Source organism: Heteronotia binoei, chromosome 4 (assembly GCF_032191835.1).
Source record: "Heteronotia binoei isolate CCM8104 ecotype False Entrance Well chromosome 4, APGP_CSIRO_Hbin_v1, whole genome shotgun sequence".
NCBI classification, from domain to species: Eukaryota; Metazoa; Chordata; class Lepidosauria; order Squamata; family Gekkonidae; genus Heteronotia; species Heteronotia binoei.
The window spans coordinates 155,943,997-155,963,315 of record NC_083226.1 but is presented as its reverse complement, the minus strand read 5'-3'; the positions used below and the strand labels follow the sequence as shown (position 1 = coordinate 155,963,315).

Genomic DNA, 19,319 nt, shown 5'->3' with positions numbered 1-19,319 from the left:
TCACCTTCATTTGACAGCAAAAGAATCTTGAGAGTATTTTTCATTTAAGGACTGTAAAAAAAAGTTTCCCACAGCGTATTTCAGTCACATGTCTCTGAAACACTATTTGTTCCTTGCCCATCTCCTAATTGTGTAATGGCACACCCAGAGGTTGTTGATAAGTGCTGGCTCTCATAATGTTACATAGGTATAATTGCTGTTTTGCAGCCAATATAAAGGATCCTTTTGGAAGGTTGGCAAAGGAAAAACTTTGGAACAATCACAGACCAAGCAGGGCATTCAGTCTTTAGTGGTCAACCCTTCTGCTTCATTTATTTGCTACAGTGATTGAATATCTGTTGGATGTCTCATGGAACATGGTGCACACATATCCCAGAATGTCTCATGGAATATGGTGCATACATATCCTTGTTGTATTGTCTTATGTTGCCTTGCTAATGGAGAAACATATCACACATATGCAAAGGTAAGCAGCTTGCTTACGGCGACTATGGCTATATACTGAATAGGAAGCGGAGAAGGAGCATAAATACAAAATAAACAGAAAAATTTCTTGCAGGATTTTTTTTAAAACCCATAGAATCTTCATAGAGAGACTGACTATGGTACAGTACGGAATAAGAAATAACCCACAATGCTTTCACTGCTGCTCAAAGGAAGAAGAACACTGAACCTCATGGGGTGCTGGACAGCTACTGTCTGTCTAATTTTTTTTTAAAACATCAGATTAAGTTTATTGATAACAAGTAAAGTATACAGAGTCAGATTATAAAGGTTCAAACAGACATAGGGTAGAGGTAGTTGACATCTGTACAGTAGTAGAGATTACAATTAATACTTCAATTTGAATAAAAAATATAAAATAAAGATAAAAACCCAAAGAAAGTAATAAATTATAATAACAGTACTATTACTGATACATGAACAAACATATCAATAATAATAACAAAAATATAGTACAAGGAGGCTTACACCAATAATTCGGAAATATAACACTGTTGCCTTAAATTGTTAAAAGTAATAATAAATCCTTATGGATCATATGTCTCATTATAGTGTTCACATAAAGTGGGTCATTGCCAATTTCTCAAGGACAGGAAGCCAAATCGTGATATAGGTAGAGTAAGCCTGATAGGAGACAGATTGATTCAAACCTGCGGAGATCTTGTCCATGACTATATGGTCCCAAATTTTGGAGAGCCATACATCAACAGATAAACTGGGGGTACCTTTTCAAGACTCTGCAATGGTTGTTTTTTGCAGCTGATAAAAGTTTGGTTATAAGAGATTTCTTTGAAGCGGATAATGACTGTCTGTCTAAATAATCAATACTGATCTTGGCGACTGATGGTCTGATTCAGTACAAGGCAGTTTCATGTATTCAAGAAAGAATCAACCTGCTCAAATTCCTAAGACCTTAGGCAGTCCTGGAGGGAGAGATTTTGGTTGATAGGGTAGGATTTCTGTGTCCCCCTCCCAATCTATTTCCTCGTATGAACATACATATATATGAAGCTGCCTTACAGTGAATCAAATCACTAGGTCCATCGAGATCAGGATACTTAACATTCACTGGCAGCTCTCCAAGGTCTCAAGCAGAGGTCTTTCACATCACCTGGCTTTTAACTAGAGATGGCGGGGACTGAATTTGGGATCTTCTGCATGCCAAGCAGATACTCTACCACTGAGCCACACCCCGTCCTCATAGTCCCCCTGCTTCTGCTTCCTTATTTACAAAATCACATATCCAGAAAATAAAATGAAAGTACTGTCATAAATGCTTACCCCAATGTGAGCATTTTGATCTCGTGATTCACTGCTGTGCTGTCGTTCCAAAAGACAGAATGAAGCAAGGATGGCAGATGCAGATGTTTTCACATGCATCATTGGCTGGCACTGTTGAAGCGGATCTGCTGAGATGCGATCATAAAGCAACTGCCTATCACACCATCTGATCATCCATTCGAGTAAGCGGGCAATATTGTCAAATTTGTTATTTATTTCTGGAGAAAACTCCTGTCTTTGTGTATCATCAGTTGCCTGAATGGCTTTGTAGATATATTTATGAACTGGAGGTGTTTGGATAGATGAAGAAGCATGGTCAGATGAACGCTGAGTTAATACTGGTGTAAGAGTTATTCCTTTACTGGAATTGGCTCCATAAATTGACTGTGGGCTTAGACCAAATAATCCTCTTTTTACAGTGAGTCTCATCACTGAGTCATGGCCAGAAGCAGGTTGAACAGAGGCAGATGAAGAGTGTTTTTTAAATTCTTTTTTCTTTTCATCACTCCAGGAAGCTGCTTGAGAATTACTAGGCTTCAAAATAGGGGTGTAAGAAGAACCAGCTCTAAAAACATTTTTGCTTTTAGTTCTATTCTGCCGACGTTTCAGTGTTGTGTGGACATCAAAAAGGAGGGAGTTCAATTCATGCTCCCTAAGGAGGGCTGAAAAGCTCTTCAGAAAAGGAACTGCTGAGTCCCTGTGACTAATGTGATCTCTTTCAAGTATGTAAGTCAAAAAGAGGTCTAAGAACTTCATGTATTCATCATCATCACGTTCAAATTCCCACACACCAACCACAGGCAAAGCATGATGCTCAGGGAGGGCTTTATTGGTCTTTCTTTTACTGTCTGCTTCTTGCACATTGAAGTCTCTCAACTTTTCAGAAGCGCTCTTATATCCTGATAAGTCCACTCCACAGTTATGTATTTCCCTGCAACACAGCAAATCAAAGCACAGGATTTAAAAGGATGATTGATTAAGACACTGTCCTTCTGAAGCAACTAAGCCACATATTGACACATTTTCTGCTTTCAATCAGGTTTTTTTTAAATAGTTCAAAAAGTATGGCTGTTTACTCAGATGGCTCCCTTCCCTGAGGAGCCAGATAACAGCCAACACCTGGAGTTAACCCTCTGCAGCCCTGAAGGGATATAGAAGTGAAACAAAAAATGCTCTTCCAACATTCCAGAGAGAAGTCCTGGCTCCAAACAGCCCCTCCCCGCTTCACCTACAGGCAAGGGTGAAACGCACCTTGTGGGCTCCCCACAATACAGTATTTTGTATACCTATAGGAAAAAGGGAACTGCTTCTCCTTTACAGCTGGAAACTCCTACATTAAACCAGTCCTGCACTGAACACATGATGACTTTCAAGTTAATGCAAACTTTGCAGGGAAGCACAAAACAAGAAAGTAAATACATGCTTTTTGAAATACATTATATGGAATTCTTGATTGTTTTTTTTAAAATGCAATTTCAGAAAAGACATGTATCATTAAATAGCTTGTCTTTTTTCAAGAAGAGAAAATAAATATTCTTCTTTAAAAGGGGTCTGGCGTCAGACTCACTTCAGTGTGGTGTTGCTCTCCACACAGTTTCAAAGCACTGGTTTAGCTAAGGGGAGTCAGAACCCTTAAATGGGGCTTGCCAAGCAGCACGGAATTGTTCCAAAGTAGCTACTCTAGAACAAATAAAGTGATGGAAGGCTGAACTAAGCGACATTAAGAAATATTATCAACTTTTACCTGTATTCTTCTCGCATCTGTGAAAGAATACTCTTTCTTGTTTCGTCCACTGGCAAAGCTTCAGAGACTGAGTCTCCTGTTTCAGTATCACTGTAAACCTGAGGGTTCCCCACATCAGATACTGTGCTTCTGCTTAGGCTAGTTCCCAAAGAGAATCCATCATAGCAGCAAGTTCCAAGATCTTGGTTCTCCTCTTCAGGCGGCTCCCAGATATTTCTTTGATTTGGCCCTATATTCCTTATCACATGCTTTAATGTTTTCAGGTTCACTTTATGAGCAGCTTCTATAATGGCGGACATCATTTTTTCACTGTTGGGGCCTGGCCATAAAGACACACAGAGGATTAATTGTCGCTGTTTCTACAGAGCCTACATTAATCAGCCATCATACCTGACTGCAAAGTAACAATCTAAGCATCAGTTTCAAATGTACCAGATGCACAGTGCCACTCCACATGCATTTATTTACTTAATTTATATTACCATTTTTAGGCTAAGAAAATATATCCCATCACAACCAGATTTTCCATTTAGAACAGTGCTGCAAAAGTTTTCCCCTGTATTTTAGAAGCAAAGGCCACAACTTGATCAGTCCTGTAATACTTCCACTTGCTAAGGAAAGCTTATTTTTAGAACATGTTGTGTTCCTTTCAGCATCGCATGAATTACCTTTGACTACACAGTGTCTTAGTCGCTGGTGCAGACCATTGTATTTATCCCTTAATGGGACTCTTACATCTTCACGGTTTGGAAATGCTTTCACCAAAATTTCTGCCACCTGAACAGAAACATTATTTATTTATTTATGATTTATATCCCGCCCTTCCCACGAAAGTGGCTCAGGGCGGCTCACAACAGATAGTCAAACATAAAATTAAACTAGCATTTAAATATATAAGCATTTAAACATTCAAAACATTTAAAACCTTAAAAACATTAAACATTACAACAGTATGTATAACAGGAATCTGGTAAAGCTACATTTAATTTCCCATATCAGTTAGGTGTAAGCTAGCCGGAAGAGGGTTGTCTTACAGGCCCTGCGGAACTGAATAAGGTCCCGCAGGGCCCTCACCTCCTCCGGCAGCTGGTTCCGCCATGTAGGGGCCATAACAGAGAAGGCCCTGTCCCTAGTAGATTTTAGGCGGGCTTCTTTTGGCCCAGGGATAGCGAGAAGATTTTGGGTTCCCGATCTCAGCACTCTCTGGGGAACATGTGGGGAGAGACGGTCCTTCAGGTAGGCAGGTCCCAGGCCATATAGGGACATCAATAGACATCAATTTTGAGGTCACTTCAATGGGGAAATTATTTTAACAAGAATAACTATTAACACGAAAAGGAAAATATAAGGAAGCTAAACTGTAATGCTCTGTACCTTCTGACTCAATAGCCTTACCTTTTGGATTGGTGGCAATTCTCCAATAAGACTCAGAATGATATCCTGGATAAGTTCTTCAACATTCATGAATGTAGCAAAAGGAAGCATTCGGCAAGCCCATTCCAATGCGTTCAGACAGCACTCAACTATGGAGGCATCAAATTCGGGAGTACTGCTTTCCTAAAAAGACACGGCGTCAAGTAAGGTAGCTAAGATTTGATCTGAAGTCTGGCAATCTTACAGCGTACTCCAATTCAGAATCACTCCCGTTTGGAGTAACTGTCCATAGGACTACACAGTAAGTCTCAAAATATATGTCAAAGCAGATCCATATGCTTGAACCTGAGTCTGTCCCAATCAAGTATAAACAGGGGTTTTGCCTACAACTCCCATCAGCCCCAGTCAGCATGGCCAAAGGCTGGGGCTGATGGGAGTTGTAGGCAAAAAACATCTGGAGAGCTACTGTTGGCCACCCCTAAAGTATAAGATGGAGGGTGGGGAGCACAACCAAAGAGCAAATGCTGTACATGGATGAGGAGGGCGGAATTCTCTCCCCAAAATCAGCTGCCATGGCTTACTTCCCTGCAGTTAATTCTCTAGCTGGGCTCCAATACTGGAAGTCAGACCAGCGAAGAATAAATTGTCAGGGGGCAAACTGGGAGGGGAGAGCAGCACTCCCATTAGCAGTTAAGTTGAAGTAGAAGGCCCAGATTCAAACCCCAGTCCTGCCATGGAAGCTTGCTGAGTGACCTTGGGCCAGTCACTTTCTGAGCCTCACTTACTTCGCAGGGTTCTTGTGAGGATAAAAAGGAGGGAAGGAGAATGATATAAACCACTTTGGGTCCCCATTGGGGAGAAAGGTAAGGAGTAAATAAATTACATAAATAAATCCTTTATGCTCTAAGAACCAGATTCTCCCCTCTCCATATATGACAGTAGCATAAAAGGATCAGTCACTGCCATGTAGAGTTTGAACTCTGGCATTTACTAGTGTTGTAAGATGAGCAAGGTATTTAAGTACGGCATCAGACCTTATGGGATAAAATTTCTATGCTAGTATAATTACTTTCTGGTTTTCTGAATTCTCTCTCGCAGTTTGGTACCGTCTGCAACTGTCTGACAACTTTTCACGAACATGAAGCATCCAACATAAGGCACACAGTTCCCTAAAGCATTCTAGGAAAGAAAGACAAGCACAAATTTTTTTTTTCATCAAGCCAATAAACCAAAATATAAAACAGAAATTTCAGGTTTTCATACCTTTTCATTTAAAATAGATTGGAATTCTGCTGTTGATTTTTAATGAACAGTATTGGTTTATCCAAATTCCTATGGTATCATGCTTTGTCAAGAAATCTCAAATAGGCTTCAATTTTTAAGAAAATATACTATTAATCCTAACTTTATACACTACAGATTTTCCTACTGCAAATCAGGATTATTACTGAGAACGTAGCAAAGTGTAATCTCTCTAAGCTCCACTGAGTTCACTGGCATTAAAAGGATGTAACTCTGCTTAGTAGTGCACTGTAAATTGCTTATTACAGATTTCACATACATAAACTAATCGTCCCATGTTCCCAGAGGTAAATATGAGGTAAAATAATGCAGCCAGTCCTCTGTTATAGTTCATAATGTGCTGTATTAACAGTAGTATCTAAAGATAATCTTGCATCTGATGACATTTCATCGGGGGGGGGGGGATCTTTTTGTCAACAACATTTATGTTGATCAGATTGTATTCACTTTGGGATGTCTACAAAAAGCTTTCTAACCCGCTGGTTCCTCAGTGTGCTTTACATAATTATTGTCGCAGAAAAAAATCTTGATTTCCTTAGAGGACGGAGCCGCTTGTGCTCATCATGTGTCCCCTTAGAGGTACAATGAATGCTCCTAGTTCTAATATTTGAAGGGCTCAAAATAGAAAGCACTGGGGCGGAGAACCTGATTCTTCATTTGCACCTTCATTTTAGCAAAAGAAACAACACATCATTTTTTCATAATATAATACCTAGCACAATAATAAAAAGTCACAGCAAAACAAACCAAGTTAGTGCTGTACAATATGTCATCAGCGAAACAGCATGGAGCTGGGCCAATCTATAGTTAGAAGACATTATTCTTAAAATTTCAGAAATGGACATTCCTCCAACGTGACTTCTTTCTTCACTTAAAAATACAAACCTATTGTCCTACATGAAATAACATCAATTCCAGCGTCCCCAAATGATTTAGGTGTAAAGAATACTGTATGAGATTTAGAATAATTGAGCAAATTTTCAGGAAGATCATTTAACAATGGAAGAGCTTCTTTCCTGCGAATCTGCAAGTGTGGAAAGAAAAAGAAAAGGCAGAGAGGACAATTTAGTACATGATGTTAGAACATCAACTTTTAGATTAGGCGTGACAAACTCATTTGTTATGAGGGCCAGATCTGACATAAATGAGACCTTGTTGGGCCGGGCCATGTCGGGCTAGGTCAGGCGTGTTCCTATTTAAGATTAGGTAGCAAAGATGTAAACTTTACAAAGGACACAGACAAACCCAATTAAAGTTGTTGTTTTTTTAACTTAAATAAAACATGCTTAAAACATTGGCGCTCGTTGGTCCTAAAGTTGCCTTCTTTGTATTTCTCCCATGGGATCCGGGAACTGGGCAATGGAAGCTTTGGATCTTTCCTTCCTTCCCCAGGGGACCACAATGGGGAGGAGCCTCAGCCAATAGAAGGAAGAGAGGCTTAGCTCAGTAGCTCTGCTGTGTGATTGAGAGACCCTGGCAAAGCAAAATCTGCCTCCCCACTCCTCCCTAAGGGAGGAGCCTCGGTCAATGGATAGTATTCTGTACTTTGATGCTATTATTTTCCATTATTGCTGACAATCACCTGAAATGCTATTTAAGCAACAAACCTGGAAAAATCTTCCAAATAAATAACAAGGGCTGAAATGGAAAGAAAAATAGGACAGTCTCTCCTCCCTTGCCATCATATAGACACAAGATTTCAAAATGTTTAGAAAGCCAAATGTTCCAAAGTCAAGTTAACATCACAAACAGTAAAAAGAGATACTAAATTCCTGTTCCACAGTAAATATTATCCAATGCTGCATTAAAAGTAAGTTTCAAGCTAAGGATACTGATTGTTATCATTGACTACAGGAAGAAAAAGGCACGTGACAACTCCTTTGCAGAAAGAGGTTCAAATTATTTGGAATCTTTAGGTAACTTACTGGGCTATTGAAATTACTGGAATAAAACATCACCAACTTATTTTTAGGGGAAGTAAGTGCTCATATCTGCTCCAGCTGTTTCTGGAGCATACTATATATTTCTGACTTTCAAAACGTTGCTTTCAGTATGTTAACTTCAGCATAGGTGAAATTAAGAGCGGTTTAATTAACGTACCTTTTGCATTATTTTTCGTGCCCATTTCAGTTGAATGAGATACCACTGAGCAGCAGGGAAAGAACAATGAGCAGCCCGGAAAAGGAGAAGAATTCGTTGAACCACCCCGGAAACCTTCTGGCGACACTCTCTTTCTATTTTCAATGGCAAATCGGTGCATTCTTCCTGAATGTTGCAAAATTTAAAAGGCAGAAGAGTATGACAGTTCATGGAGGAATAAGTGTGCACTGTGCAGATTCTTCACCGCAGTCTTATTAAATTTACACTTATTAAATCTAAACCAATGTGCTCCCTGATCTCCTGCCTTAGTTGGTGTCACAATTAATTTCATTCAGCAGAACTAACTATGCTAAATGAACAAAGGTGCTGTCCTAGGTAGGGAAACTTCACGTGTTCCTGTGCTGGATTGCAGTATCTCTCTGAAGCCCACCCTGGCACCAGGACAGGTGTGCAAAACATTAAATAAATGGGGTTACTCACTCTAGCCCTTCTCACACTACCAAAATGAACACTTTAAGGTATTTCAAAAGGAGAATTAACACAGAATGCATTGGAAAATAAGCAATGCAAAAACGTTTTCTGGTTAATTTTGCTCATCTCTTTAAAATATATATATCCCTCTTTAAACATCATTCTTTAAAAAAATTAATCAGCCCTCATATAATTGATATTAGCTGGGACCACGAATATATTGCTCTGTTCTTCTGAAAAATCAAAATATTTAATATTGGGGAAAATAAGAGAAAACAAGGTCTGAACTACTCCAATTAGTAACATCAGTGTTTGCAATTCCTTCTACACAAATAAGTGTATAAAAAGGTCCCCCTTCCCTGCCCTTAAATTCACTCTCAATCAAATATGACTGAGAATTCTCAAGAATACAGTACTACTTTGGGTAAATAATATTTTTAGATATTGCTCTCTCAGTATCTCTTACTTTCAATTACATGGTCAATGTTTGCACTTTCCTTTTTTATTATGTTTGTAAAAATCATCTAAATTTTAAAAAAAATTAACAATTTAAAGTGATTAACTATTGTGAAATGAACATTGTGAATAAGTGAAATAGTTAGTGTAACATGTCACATAAAAGAGTTCAATTTTATTCTGAAGTAGATGTTTCTAAAACAGTTTAAAGTGTCTGAACCAAACCACTTTTATAAGTTAACATCAAAGCTGGCAAATTTTAACATCTCAGCTCTTGGCACACAACTCTGAAAGATGCTCACTTCGCTAGGAAATGCTGGCTGAGGACAGTATAAGGGCGGAGCAGGAAGATACAAGCCTTCAGGCACCAAATTGTAGAACTTTCTGCTAAAGTCCTTGGCACAGTCCATTAAGAGCTGAAATATCTCTGAAAGAATATCTGCATCTGCCATAACAGCTGCTTTCAGTATTTCTTCAACCGATTTGAAAAGCACATTTGCATCTTCCTCCTCAATGGGATCTGCAGAAAAGACAAGTAATAAAGTAATTAGTGTTCCTTAACAATTTGTACTGCTAAATCTTGCCATTCATTCATCACAGTTAAAGATGTATTTTTACAGAGCTCTTTTTGGATGTATTTTTCTGTCAAGCAGCTAGGCTCTACATGTGACCCAAGGCAGCACTTGGTCAATTTGGATTCCCAACATTTATCTTCATTGTCCCACTTACAGACTTTATTCAGAATGCATTTATCAGTTTCAGGCATGTTATTTTAGGCTTAGCATATCAGAATCTTAACACTGCTTTATAACGTATGCTTTTATCACATATACGTTTAAACTAAAACATGTGGAAGTGACTTTAGATCAATCACTGGTCAGCATTAAAAACAGCAACAAAAATCTTATGGTTCCTCAAAGTTATGCATACACATGGGGGGGGCAATCTCTGGTTCTGCTTATGTTTCTCCCCCCCTCCCCCCCGAGTGCACACAGTTTTGTGGGATTTCAGCCTTAAATAGGTGACAATGTAATAGAATATCATATAGGCCTAGATCTCAAAGAAGAGATAAAGCAATACTTGGGTTGTACTACAGAATGCAGTGAGGGCTTCTGTGATCCAACGGTCTTGCACATAAAGAAGTTCCCTGCATAGAGAATGCCATTTTTAAAAAAATATACAGAGGACTATTCCCATCATTTGAAACTCTACCTTCAGTATGAAGTGGTAAAACCCAGGCATGTTCACTGTCTCAGTCAGAACTAAGCCAGTTTTCCCCAAAACATGCAGAAAAGTGACAGAACTGTATAACAGCAGAAACCTAAAATGGCTACAGAATAGGAGGCATTATCATAAGAGGTCAACCCTGACCAAAGAAAAGGACAAACATTTGCATAAAATTATTGTATTTGAATAACTACATAAAACAGAATCAATATGAAAGAAACCCAGATATAGAGACTGCACACCTGTAAATTGTTTGTATTTCAATTCTCCTTCATTTGATGTTTCCACACTGGCAGGCTGACCCATCAAAGACTGTAATCGTTCTTGAAAAATTTGTGTTGGAGTCAAGTACAGTGGCAAGCGTAGTTCTACTTCTCGTGACCTGATAGCATACAAAGAAAAATATGCAAGGTAACTTGTTCTCCGAATGGCCTCTATGGTGGTCACAATCAGAAACATTTACAAGGTATGGAGCATTTGCACTGTCTCGTAAACATGCACTTGATATGAGGAAGTGAGATTACTTCTTTCCCACTCAGTATCCTTTGTTACTGACACAGATACCTGCAGTGGAAATCCCACCAAAGGTCAATTACTAGATGCAGACACTTCAAGCTGTGTGACCAGGGAATGTTTTTTATTTAGCTCAGCAACACTGTTGGATCACTGCAGCTATTAGCTTGACAAGGATGGAATGTAAGACACTGTCAAAGGCTGACAGCTTCCAGACACAGCTGGAAGACTACTGTTTGGCAAGGAGACAGTGAATCTTTATAGAACTGCAGAAATTCCCTCTATTTGCTCTTTTACTCTGTCCCAGGCTTAAGGTCTGCACTGCCAATTCCCTGGCAATTAGCCTCTGCTCTAGTAGAGCAAAGACACAGATAACCTGAAAAGCAGTAAACAGCCTGCCTGTGGGAAAGCATTCCATGAACTGCTGCTAGCGCTTTCTTGCAATCAGGTGGCAGCAATTTTTAAACAGCTAGGCAAGACTTGAGATATTGGGATGGAGTATGGTGCAGCCAAGTGACCAGCAATCTGCCCTTCAAGAGAACTGTGGGGGATACCCAGTCTTCACAGAACAATGCAGCTAGTTTCTCTTTGCTTGATTTCCCCATGTTATGTAATCACCACCCTGCTTATAACCTCTTCTTAAACCACCATAAACACTATGTTAATCACAAGCAATTTGTTCTATTTTGTGGTGACCTGTGAACCTAAAATCAGAGTCTGGCAGCTCCTGACTCTAAAGTAGGACTAGCCTCCTGGAGATCATTGCTGTGGTTAAGGTAAGACACTGTCTTGATTACCCCATTGTTTTCCAGTGCTGTGATCCTTGGAATGGGCTGCCAAGTCACATGCAGCTGTCAGAATAAGAAAGCAAATCTATGGAGCGAGTCCCATGCAGACCAGACACCACTTCAATAATGTCAGAACTCTCTTCAGGTCACTGGACAACTTGTTGGGAACATCTCAGAGCACCAGCATTTCTGACACTGGGTATCACAAAAGTGGTAAACACTAAGTCCAACACCTGTTTGTGAATTTTGGCTCTCTAGGAACAAGGAATTCATTGCTCTGAGTTTGTGTAAAGTGCTGTCAAGTTGCAGCTGACTTCTGGGTTTTCAAGACAAGTATTCAAACACAGTTTGCTATTGCCTTCCTCTGAAAAGTCTTCTTTGGTAGTCTCTTATCCAATTACCTACCCTGCATGTTTGCAAGTTTTGACAAGATCTGGCTATACTATTCCCCATCCCTTAAATTCATTGCTAGTTGAGGCCGTTCCTTGAGAAGCATGATATGACCACAACTACCCAGGCTCTGATCACATTCAGATTGGACTACTGTTATGTGCTCTGCATGGACTACTGTAATGTGCTGCCTTTGAAGACTTGTTCAGAAGTCCCAAATAGTGCAAAATGGCACGCATGAACACATATGAAGCTGCCTTGTACTGAATCAGACTCATGGTCCATCAACGCCAGTACTGTCTACTCAGACTGGTAGCAGCTCCAGGGTTTCAGGCGCAGGTCTTTCACATCACCTACTGCCTGGCCCTTTTAATTGGAGATGCTGGGGATTGAACCTGGGACCTTCTGTATGCCAAGCAGATGCTCTGCCACTGAGCCATAGCCCCTTCCCGCGACCATCTCTAGTTATTAAGAACAGATTCTTCTGGCAGTGGAAGAGCTATCCTGGCTGCCTTTTCAGCAGCTAATGCTCTGACTGTTACTGTTAAAGGCTGAACAGTTCAAAGCTGTGAATTGTTTACTCTCAAGCATACTCGCCCTCCAACTGGAATTATTGATGGAAGTCCTTCACTGTGTGCCCCACCCTCAGAGTAGTGTCTAAGAGAGTGAGGGCCTTTTCTGCAGTGGCATCTCATATATGGAACTCTCTCCACAGCCACCATCTAGAGTGAGGACAACTCTTGAAAAGAACCAAAATACACATCTGTCTAACCAACTTTGCAAGAAGCTGAGGCAAAGATTGCTAAAGCAAGAAACTGAGGCAAAGATTGCTCAGGATGATCTTTTGCTACTATTCTCTGTGTTGGTCAGTGAAATGCTGAACAGGAAAGTATGTGCCCAGCTTCTGAGCTTATGCTCATACAGCAGAATAGCACTAACTGAAGCACAAGAACCCAAACTCCAGAAGTTCCTCTTTGTGGTCCACCAAACTGAACAGAGGGCACAAAGAGGAACTACTCAGTAAGACAATTCCACTTTTTAAAAAACCTCAAGAAAATAAATTATTTTTAAAGCAATTAAAAGTCTTATATGTTTGAGGTCTGATAAATCTATAAATAACGCAGAACAATAAAATAATACCGCAGAATCTAGTTTCATTCGTTATATGAAAATGGCTCACCTTGAAAAGCCGTCGTTACTTTGGCAATACTGATTAAAAGTGACACCAATTGAAACAGACATCTTCCAATCTCCAAGCTTGTGTGCCAGCCACACAGCTTCTGGAATTAGCCCACCAATCAGAAACAAGTCAAGAGCATATTCAGCTGTCCAGACACAAGAAAGACCCTGATCCCTAATTGCACTGGTGATTTTGGAATGCTGCAGTGGGACAACACGAGGATACCTGTCTAGGATAAAAAAAAAAAGTGGTTTTCGTTCTACCATCCCTAGGTTTCTTTGTTGAATAACTGAGCTAGATGGATTCCAGCTCAGTCCTGTGCCTCTTTACTTGGAAGGAAGACCAAGTGCAAAGTGAAACTTTAACCATAAAGAATGTCATTTGCAGCCATTACTTTTAGCAGACAAAAATTTGTCACAGTTGTAACATGTGCTCTTCTTCTCAGGCTCTCTATAACCCCTATCACCTAGTTCCACAGCATCTGTCAGTCTATAATTCTTTGCACTTAGTAGTGCTGAAATCCAACTGGATGGTTATGCCTTATGATGATAAACCATAATAATATTGACAGAATACCTGGCCTGATGTGAAGAGGAGGTAACACAGCAACATTATGTGGAGGAAGCACAAAAAGTGGTTCATTGGTGAAGTAGGCTGCCATGAAGCGAGCCAGCGACTGAACCACTGCCAGGATTGCCTCAGTGTGAACTGTTCTTATCAAGAGTTCAGCATCTATGATGAGAAGGTATATAGCATGTGATAAACATAATGTGAATTACATACATCAGAGCCAACAAGAATTCAATAAGGCAATCCTCAGCAGAGTTACACCCTTCTAACTCTACTGAAAAACTATTCCCACTGTACAAAAGATCTTAAAGCATTTGTTCTGAGAAAATCCTTTTTTAAAAAAACGTAATAACAGTATTAACAATTTCTAACCGTGGGTAGGGTGTGTGTGTGTGTGTGTGTCTGAGACAGAAAGAGAAAGGCAGACAGACAGACAGAAAGTGAAAAGAGACACAGAGAGAGAGAAGGGCCATCAAGTCACAGTCAACTTATGGTGACCCCTGGTGGGGTCTTCAAGGTAAGAGGTGAGCATGGGTGGTTTCCACTGCCTCCCCCTGCAGAGACTTCCTTGAACATCTCCCTTCCAAGTACTGATCCTGCTTAGCTTCTGGGATCTGAAGACATCAGGCTATATCATGCCATCTTCCCTTCCATAAACTACATGCAAAATATTAATTTAATATCAATAACCTGTTTTACTCAAATGTGAGATTCTGAATTCACATACCTGAGATGTCGCCCTTCTTGCTTACAGAAATATTAGTTCGCTTTAGTAGCTCATGCACTAGATGATCACACAGGCCTTGAGCTTCACTTAGACTGTAGTGATACAGATGACAATATAATATAGCAAGGTAGTGTCGAGTCTGAAGAAAGGGTGTTCTCTTTCCTCCTATATTAAAGAAAATTTTTCCGAATTAAAATGTAAGCTTGGACATATTAAGATCTACCCATCCCCGACAGATATAAAATAACAGAAGACAAAATAAACACTGTGAATAGTTACAAAGGACATCTTCTAGTAAATCATTTTTGTGTGAACAGCAATTTGTGTGAACAGCAATACAAATTTATTTATTTAAAACACATATTCCACAGTATGAAAACAGATAAAACATTATAAAAACTGTAGCAATACAATCTTAAGAGCACAACAACCAGCAGCAGAAGCAAAAATAAGCAATTAATAAACCATAGCAACAAAGCATGAAAACACTTTTCAGGAGGAATAACTGAGCCATGATACTCACTGAGTGACCTCAGGCCAGCCACTCTTTCTCAGCTTAACCTACCTCATGGGGCTTTCATGAGGGAAAAATGAGGAAGGGAAAATCAAGTAGGGAGTATCATGTACACTGCCTTGTGCTTCTTGGAAGAAGGGGAAGATTGAAAAATGAGCTATATTTTGTCCAAGGGCACCAAACTGTACACCAACATTTCAGTGCTACATTGAACCTGTTTAGAAATTAGTTTTATAAGAGATCTGCACTAATACAAACAAAAAAATTACATTTTCTCAACAAGGATGATGCCTAAACACGAAATATTTCTATCACTATACCTTTTCCTTTGGTTTCCTGAAGAGCTTTCTCCCATGTCTCCACACATTCTTTGTAAGACCCTACCAGAAATTGTTCCTCACCTTTAAAAAAGAGAAGACAAAACACTTAAAAGCCAGCACTTTGCCCTCTTTTGCCTTGAAAAATATTAGGGTATGTAATCTTTAACTAATCCACAGTTGGGGTAAATACCAAAAGATATCGATCTGAAAATTACTTCAGATCAGCATAAAAGTTAAATATCCTGTCTTCTTCAGTCTCCTCCCCAATCCAGCCACAACCCTTGCTTCTCATTTACGGTGGGACAGTATGTATACTGGAGGCATTTAAAGGTTGACAGTGATATGTACCTTACAAGAGCAGTTCACTTTGCAAGAATTAACTAGTGACACTTTTTTTGGTACTTGCAGAAAACGGAATAAGTGAATGCCTTGTGCTATTTTAATTAGCACACTAAAATAAGAATGTAATTAACCAACAATGAAACACTGAAGTGATCTTTTGAACAATGATGGTTATGTACAAGGCCTCAGGATACATCAACTGTTCATAAATATCAACTGAGTGTAATTTCTTGCAAGGTACTGACCAGCCACAGAGCTAAGTTTCAGTGTTTTGTCCAGTTTCTCTCCTGAAGACTGCATGATGGCCTGTATATGATTTGCAAGAGCTTCAATAATTGGTTCTTCATGTACAATTTGTCTTTCAGACAGCAGTTTACTTGAGTTAAGCATTTTCCTGTTTACCTGTGCCTGATACCAAAGAACATGCTCATACAGTAATCGCCACAGTACAGTTAACCTGAAATTGAAAAAAATATATGAAACATGAAGCAATACCTTAAAGCATTTTCAGTTACGACATGAAACACTGTCAAAAGACATGCCACCACCACCCCCCGCCATCATGCCTAGAATAGTTCTTCGGAATCTATGCCAGAACAATTACTCTAAAGGAACATAACCATGAATGCAAAATGACCCCCTTCATCTCTTCTGGTTATTATTGGGCATAACTATAATTTGTATGTGAATGGAAGACGACCCCTTTCTCTCTCTTTTTTGATGCATACTTGTGGGAAAACCTTAGTCTAATACTTGAGTCAGCATTGTACTTGCAACTTAATCTAGGAACTCCAAGTTTGCAGAAAAACCTTACTTTGAAAAAACCCACAATTTTGGGGTACTCCTTCTGAGTTAACAGGGCCATCTGCATGGATGTAAAACAAAGATCAAGAGGTGATAACAAGAAGAAGACTGCAGATTTATACCCCGCCCTTCTCTCTGAATCAGAGTCTCAGAGTGGCTTACAATCTCCTCTCCCCCCACAAAAGTCACCCTGTGCGGTGGGTGGGGCTGAGAGGGCTCTCACAGCAGCTGCCCTTTCAAGGACAACTCCTGCGATAGCTATGGCTAACCCAAGGCCATTCCAGCAGGTGCAAGTGGAGGAGTGGGGAATCAAACCTGGTTCTCCAAGATAAGAGTCCGCACACTCAACCACTACACCAAACTGGCTCTGGAGGGGTGGAGAAGGGGAAGTTGGGGAGCAAGCCAAACTGAGCAGCTGAATTGTGAAATTGTGATTTCCCAACCCGCATGAGTTCTCATGGATACTCCTCATCTTTATATATATTTCAACCCTCATTTTATGAAACTAAACACAAATGGGTGGAATCCAAAGAACCATACAGCCAGTGCTATGAGTCTTGTTTTTTTCTGCATAAGAGCTACCAATGTATTGAGGTAAGTTCTAAAAACAATTTTGATTACAACATGAGACACTTGAAAGACATGCTCCCTGCCATTACGCCTAGAACAGTTCTTTGGAATCTATGCCAGCACATTTAACATGCTTTATTCAGAATATGTTAAACTGATGATCCCATATTTATCTTGTGCAAGATTAAATTATTTTTTAAAAATTAAAATCAGTTTTAAAAGATTACATCATGTAGATTAGGAAAAACTGTACCTCTTTTCTGGATTCACTCCCAGGTTTACCATTGGAGGAGAGTGTCTGAGTACAGATTTCACTGCACAGTAATTCTGATGACCACTCCAATCCTTAGTTTGAAACAAAGGCATAACTAAGCAGTCCAGCTCCACATTGCTACTAACATCCAGGAATGCTGGAAATATCTCATACTGGGGCACACTGTTGCCATTTAGGCAACAAGTAACCACTTTAAGCAAAGAGAAACCTCCCAAAAGATGACTAGAAAACAGCTGGCCATGCTGTTCAGCAAGCATCAGTTTTAGCGTATGTGACGTCAGCTTGATCAAATGTCCCAGTGTCTGTCTGTGCATGCCATTCCAACTCAGGAGAGTCAGAAACTGCTGAAAACAGTTTAAGACACAGTGTATCCATGGATTATCCCTTAAAGAGCTATTTAAATTTGAAAAGTTAAGCTTTAACTTTAACTGTAAAATGCTAAAGAAGTGCAGAATGCAACGTATGGTACAACTTAGCAATGTATCTCTTTCTCGTACACTTCTTGAAATTCCCACTCTCCAAGCGGCAAGCAGATTTTTTTGGATGTAGTTCAGTTCTAAAGATATGTCATCTGTTTGTTCTTCCGTTCCATCCACTGCATGAATGGTGTCAAACATTGATGCAAATTCCAGCCTGCCTTCATCGCTCAAAGAGGTCTGAGTGTTTTGGCTCCCAAAAATAAAAGAATGAAACTGCTTGTCTTCATCAGAATCTTCAGCATAATCCTAAATTAAGAAGAAACATTATACATGATCAGAAAGCTATCTTTTGTAGATGTCTACATGTATAGAAAATGTGGGCAAGTTATCAAACTAAAAAGAACCAGACAAAAGAGAAATATGAAATAGAGATTGCAAACACAAAAATATTCAAAGGGCAGACTTCTTGCAGGGCAAGGGGGCAAATGAAGTGAACCCCATCAACAGTTTAAGAGGCCCTCAACAAAACTGAGTAAAGAACAGAGTGGAATGGCCAGTTTGTTGGGCTGTGTATTACAACTGATCATTATTGTGGCTTACTGGATCCTTATAAATAAGTACCTGGAGGAGGCGGGCAGGTTTTTGCCACTGCATTTTCCCATACAATGGTTGATGTTGGGAAAGATATTGACTTGGATCTTACCTAGAACTTCCCAGGGCACAAAGCAGAGGGGCCATTTTTACCAATTCCTCACACCCTCTGTCAATCTAAAATGTTCCCTGAAAAGCTGTCCCTGATGGATGGGGGACTCCTAAGAATAACTTGGGGAGAAATCAGAAGTGTCTCATTAGAGAAGATAATAGGTGAAAATTACCACCCCAGCTTCCTGCATCTGCAGAAATTCTAGGCAGAATCTAATTCACTGTCTGTTTTTGGTGAAACAACTGCCAACATCAGAGATTAAATATTAATTCCTGCTATGCAGAAGACCAAATACAATGGCTGTCACATACTATTATGCAAAATTACATTACACATATATCAACAGATTAGTTCAAAAACAAACACTGAATACCTGAAAGCCTTCTGCTTTCCCATTTTGTTCTGTTCCTTTCTCTTCTTGCAGAAATTTTGGAATCACAGAGAGGGCAGAACTTTCATTTTGATGGTTCTGTAACAGACTAACTCTTAAGGAGGACAATGACTGTAGTAGTAGTTTTTTCCCCTTAGGCTGAAAAAGATGACACAATAACCTCCTCAACCAGAGAACAAATGTTTTATAAGAAACAAACAGTGCACTTCTAAACAATGTTACAAATATCTAAGAAACATGTACATCTGTTTAGGACTTCACTTCATTTGTGTAAACTAGGTCAATCCAAGCCAATAGGCAGCATAGGTACTTGTCTTAGGACACTATAATTCAAGACAGCCCTCATTACTATGAA

At 39.6% G+C, this 19,319-nt stretch overlaps 1 protein-coding gene across 1 annotated transcript in view; it reads right to left on the bottom strand.

Moving 5' to 3' along the window:
- CPLANE1 (ciliogenesis and planar polarity effector complex subunit 1) overlaps nt 1–19,319 on the bottom strand; it is an 80,889-nt gene that overhangs the window by 45,693 nt on the left and 15,877 nt on the right. Inside the window, exons 12-27 of the mRNA XM_060236061.1 lie at nt 18,947–19,102; nt 17,431–18,176; nt 16,049–16,260; nt 15,462–15,542; nt 14,628–14,792; nt 13,907–14,062; nt 13,331–13,559; nt 10,702–10,841; nt 9,535–9,752; nt 8,306–8,470; nt 7,091–7,229; nt 5,973–6,082; nt 4,925–5,086; nt 4,198–4,306; nt 3,530–3,848; nt 1,786–2,716 (exon numbers count right to left, since the gene is read on the bottom strand). Of these exons, the coding sequence (XP_060092044.1) occupies nt 1,786–2,716; nt 3,530–3,848; nt 4,198–4,306; nt 4,925–5,086; nt 5,973–6,082; nt 7,091–7,229; nt 8,306–8,470; nt 9,535–9,752; nt 10,702–10,841; nt 13,331–13,559; nt 13,907–14,062; nt 14,628–14,792; nt 15,462–15,542; nt 16,049–16,260; nt 17,431–18,176; nt 18,947–19,102 (4,038 nt within the window). The remainder of the gene's footprint in view (nt 1–1,785; nt 2,717–3,529; nt 3,849–4,197; nt 4,307–4,924; nt 5,087–5,972; nt 6,083–7,090; nt 7,230–8,305; nt 8,471–9,534; nt 9,753–10,701; nt 10,842–13,330; nt 13,560–13,906; nt 14,063–14,627; nt 14,793–15,461; nt 15,543–16,048; nt 16,261–17,430; nt 18,177–18,946; nt 19,103–19,319) is intronic.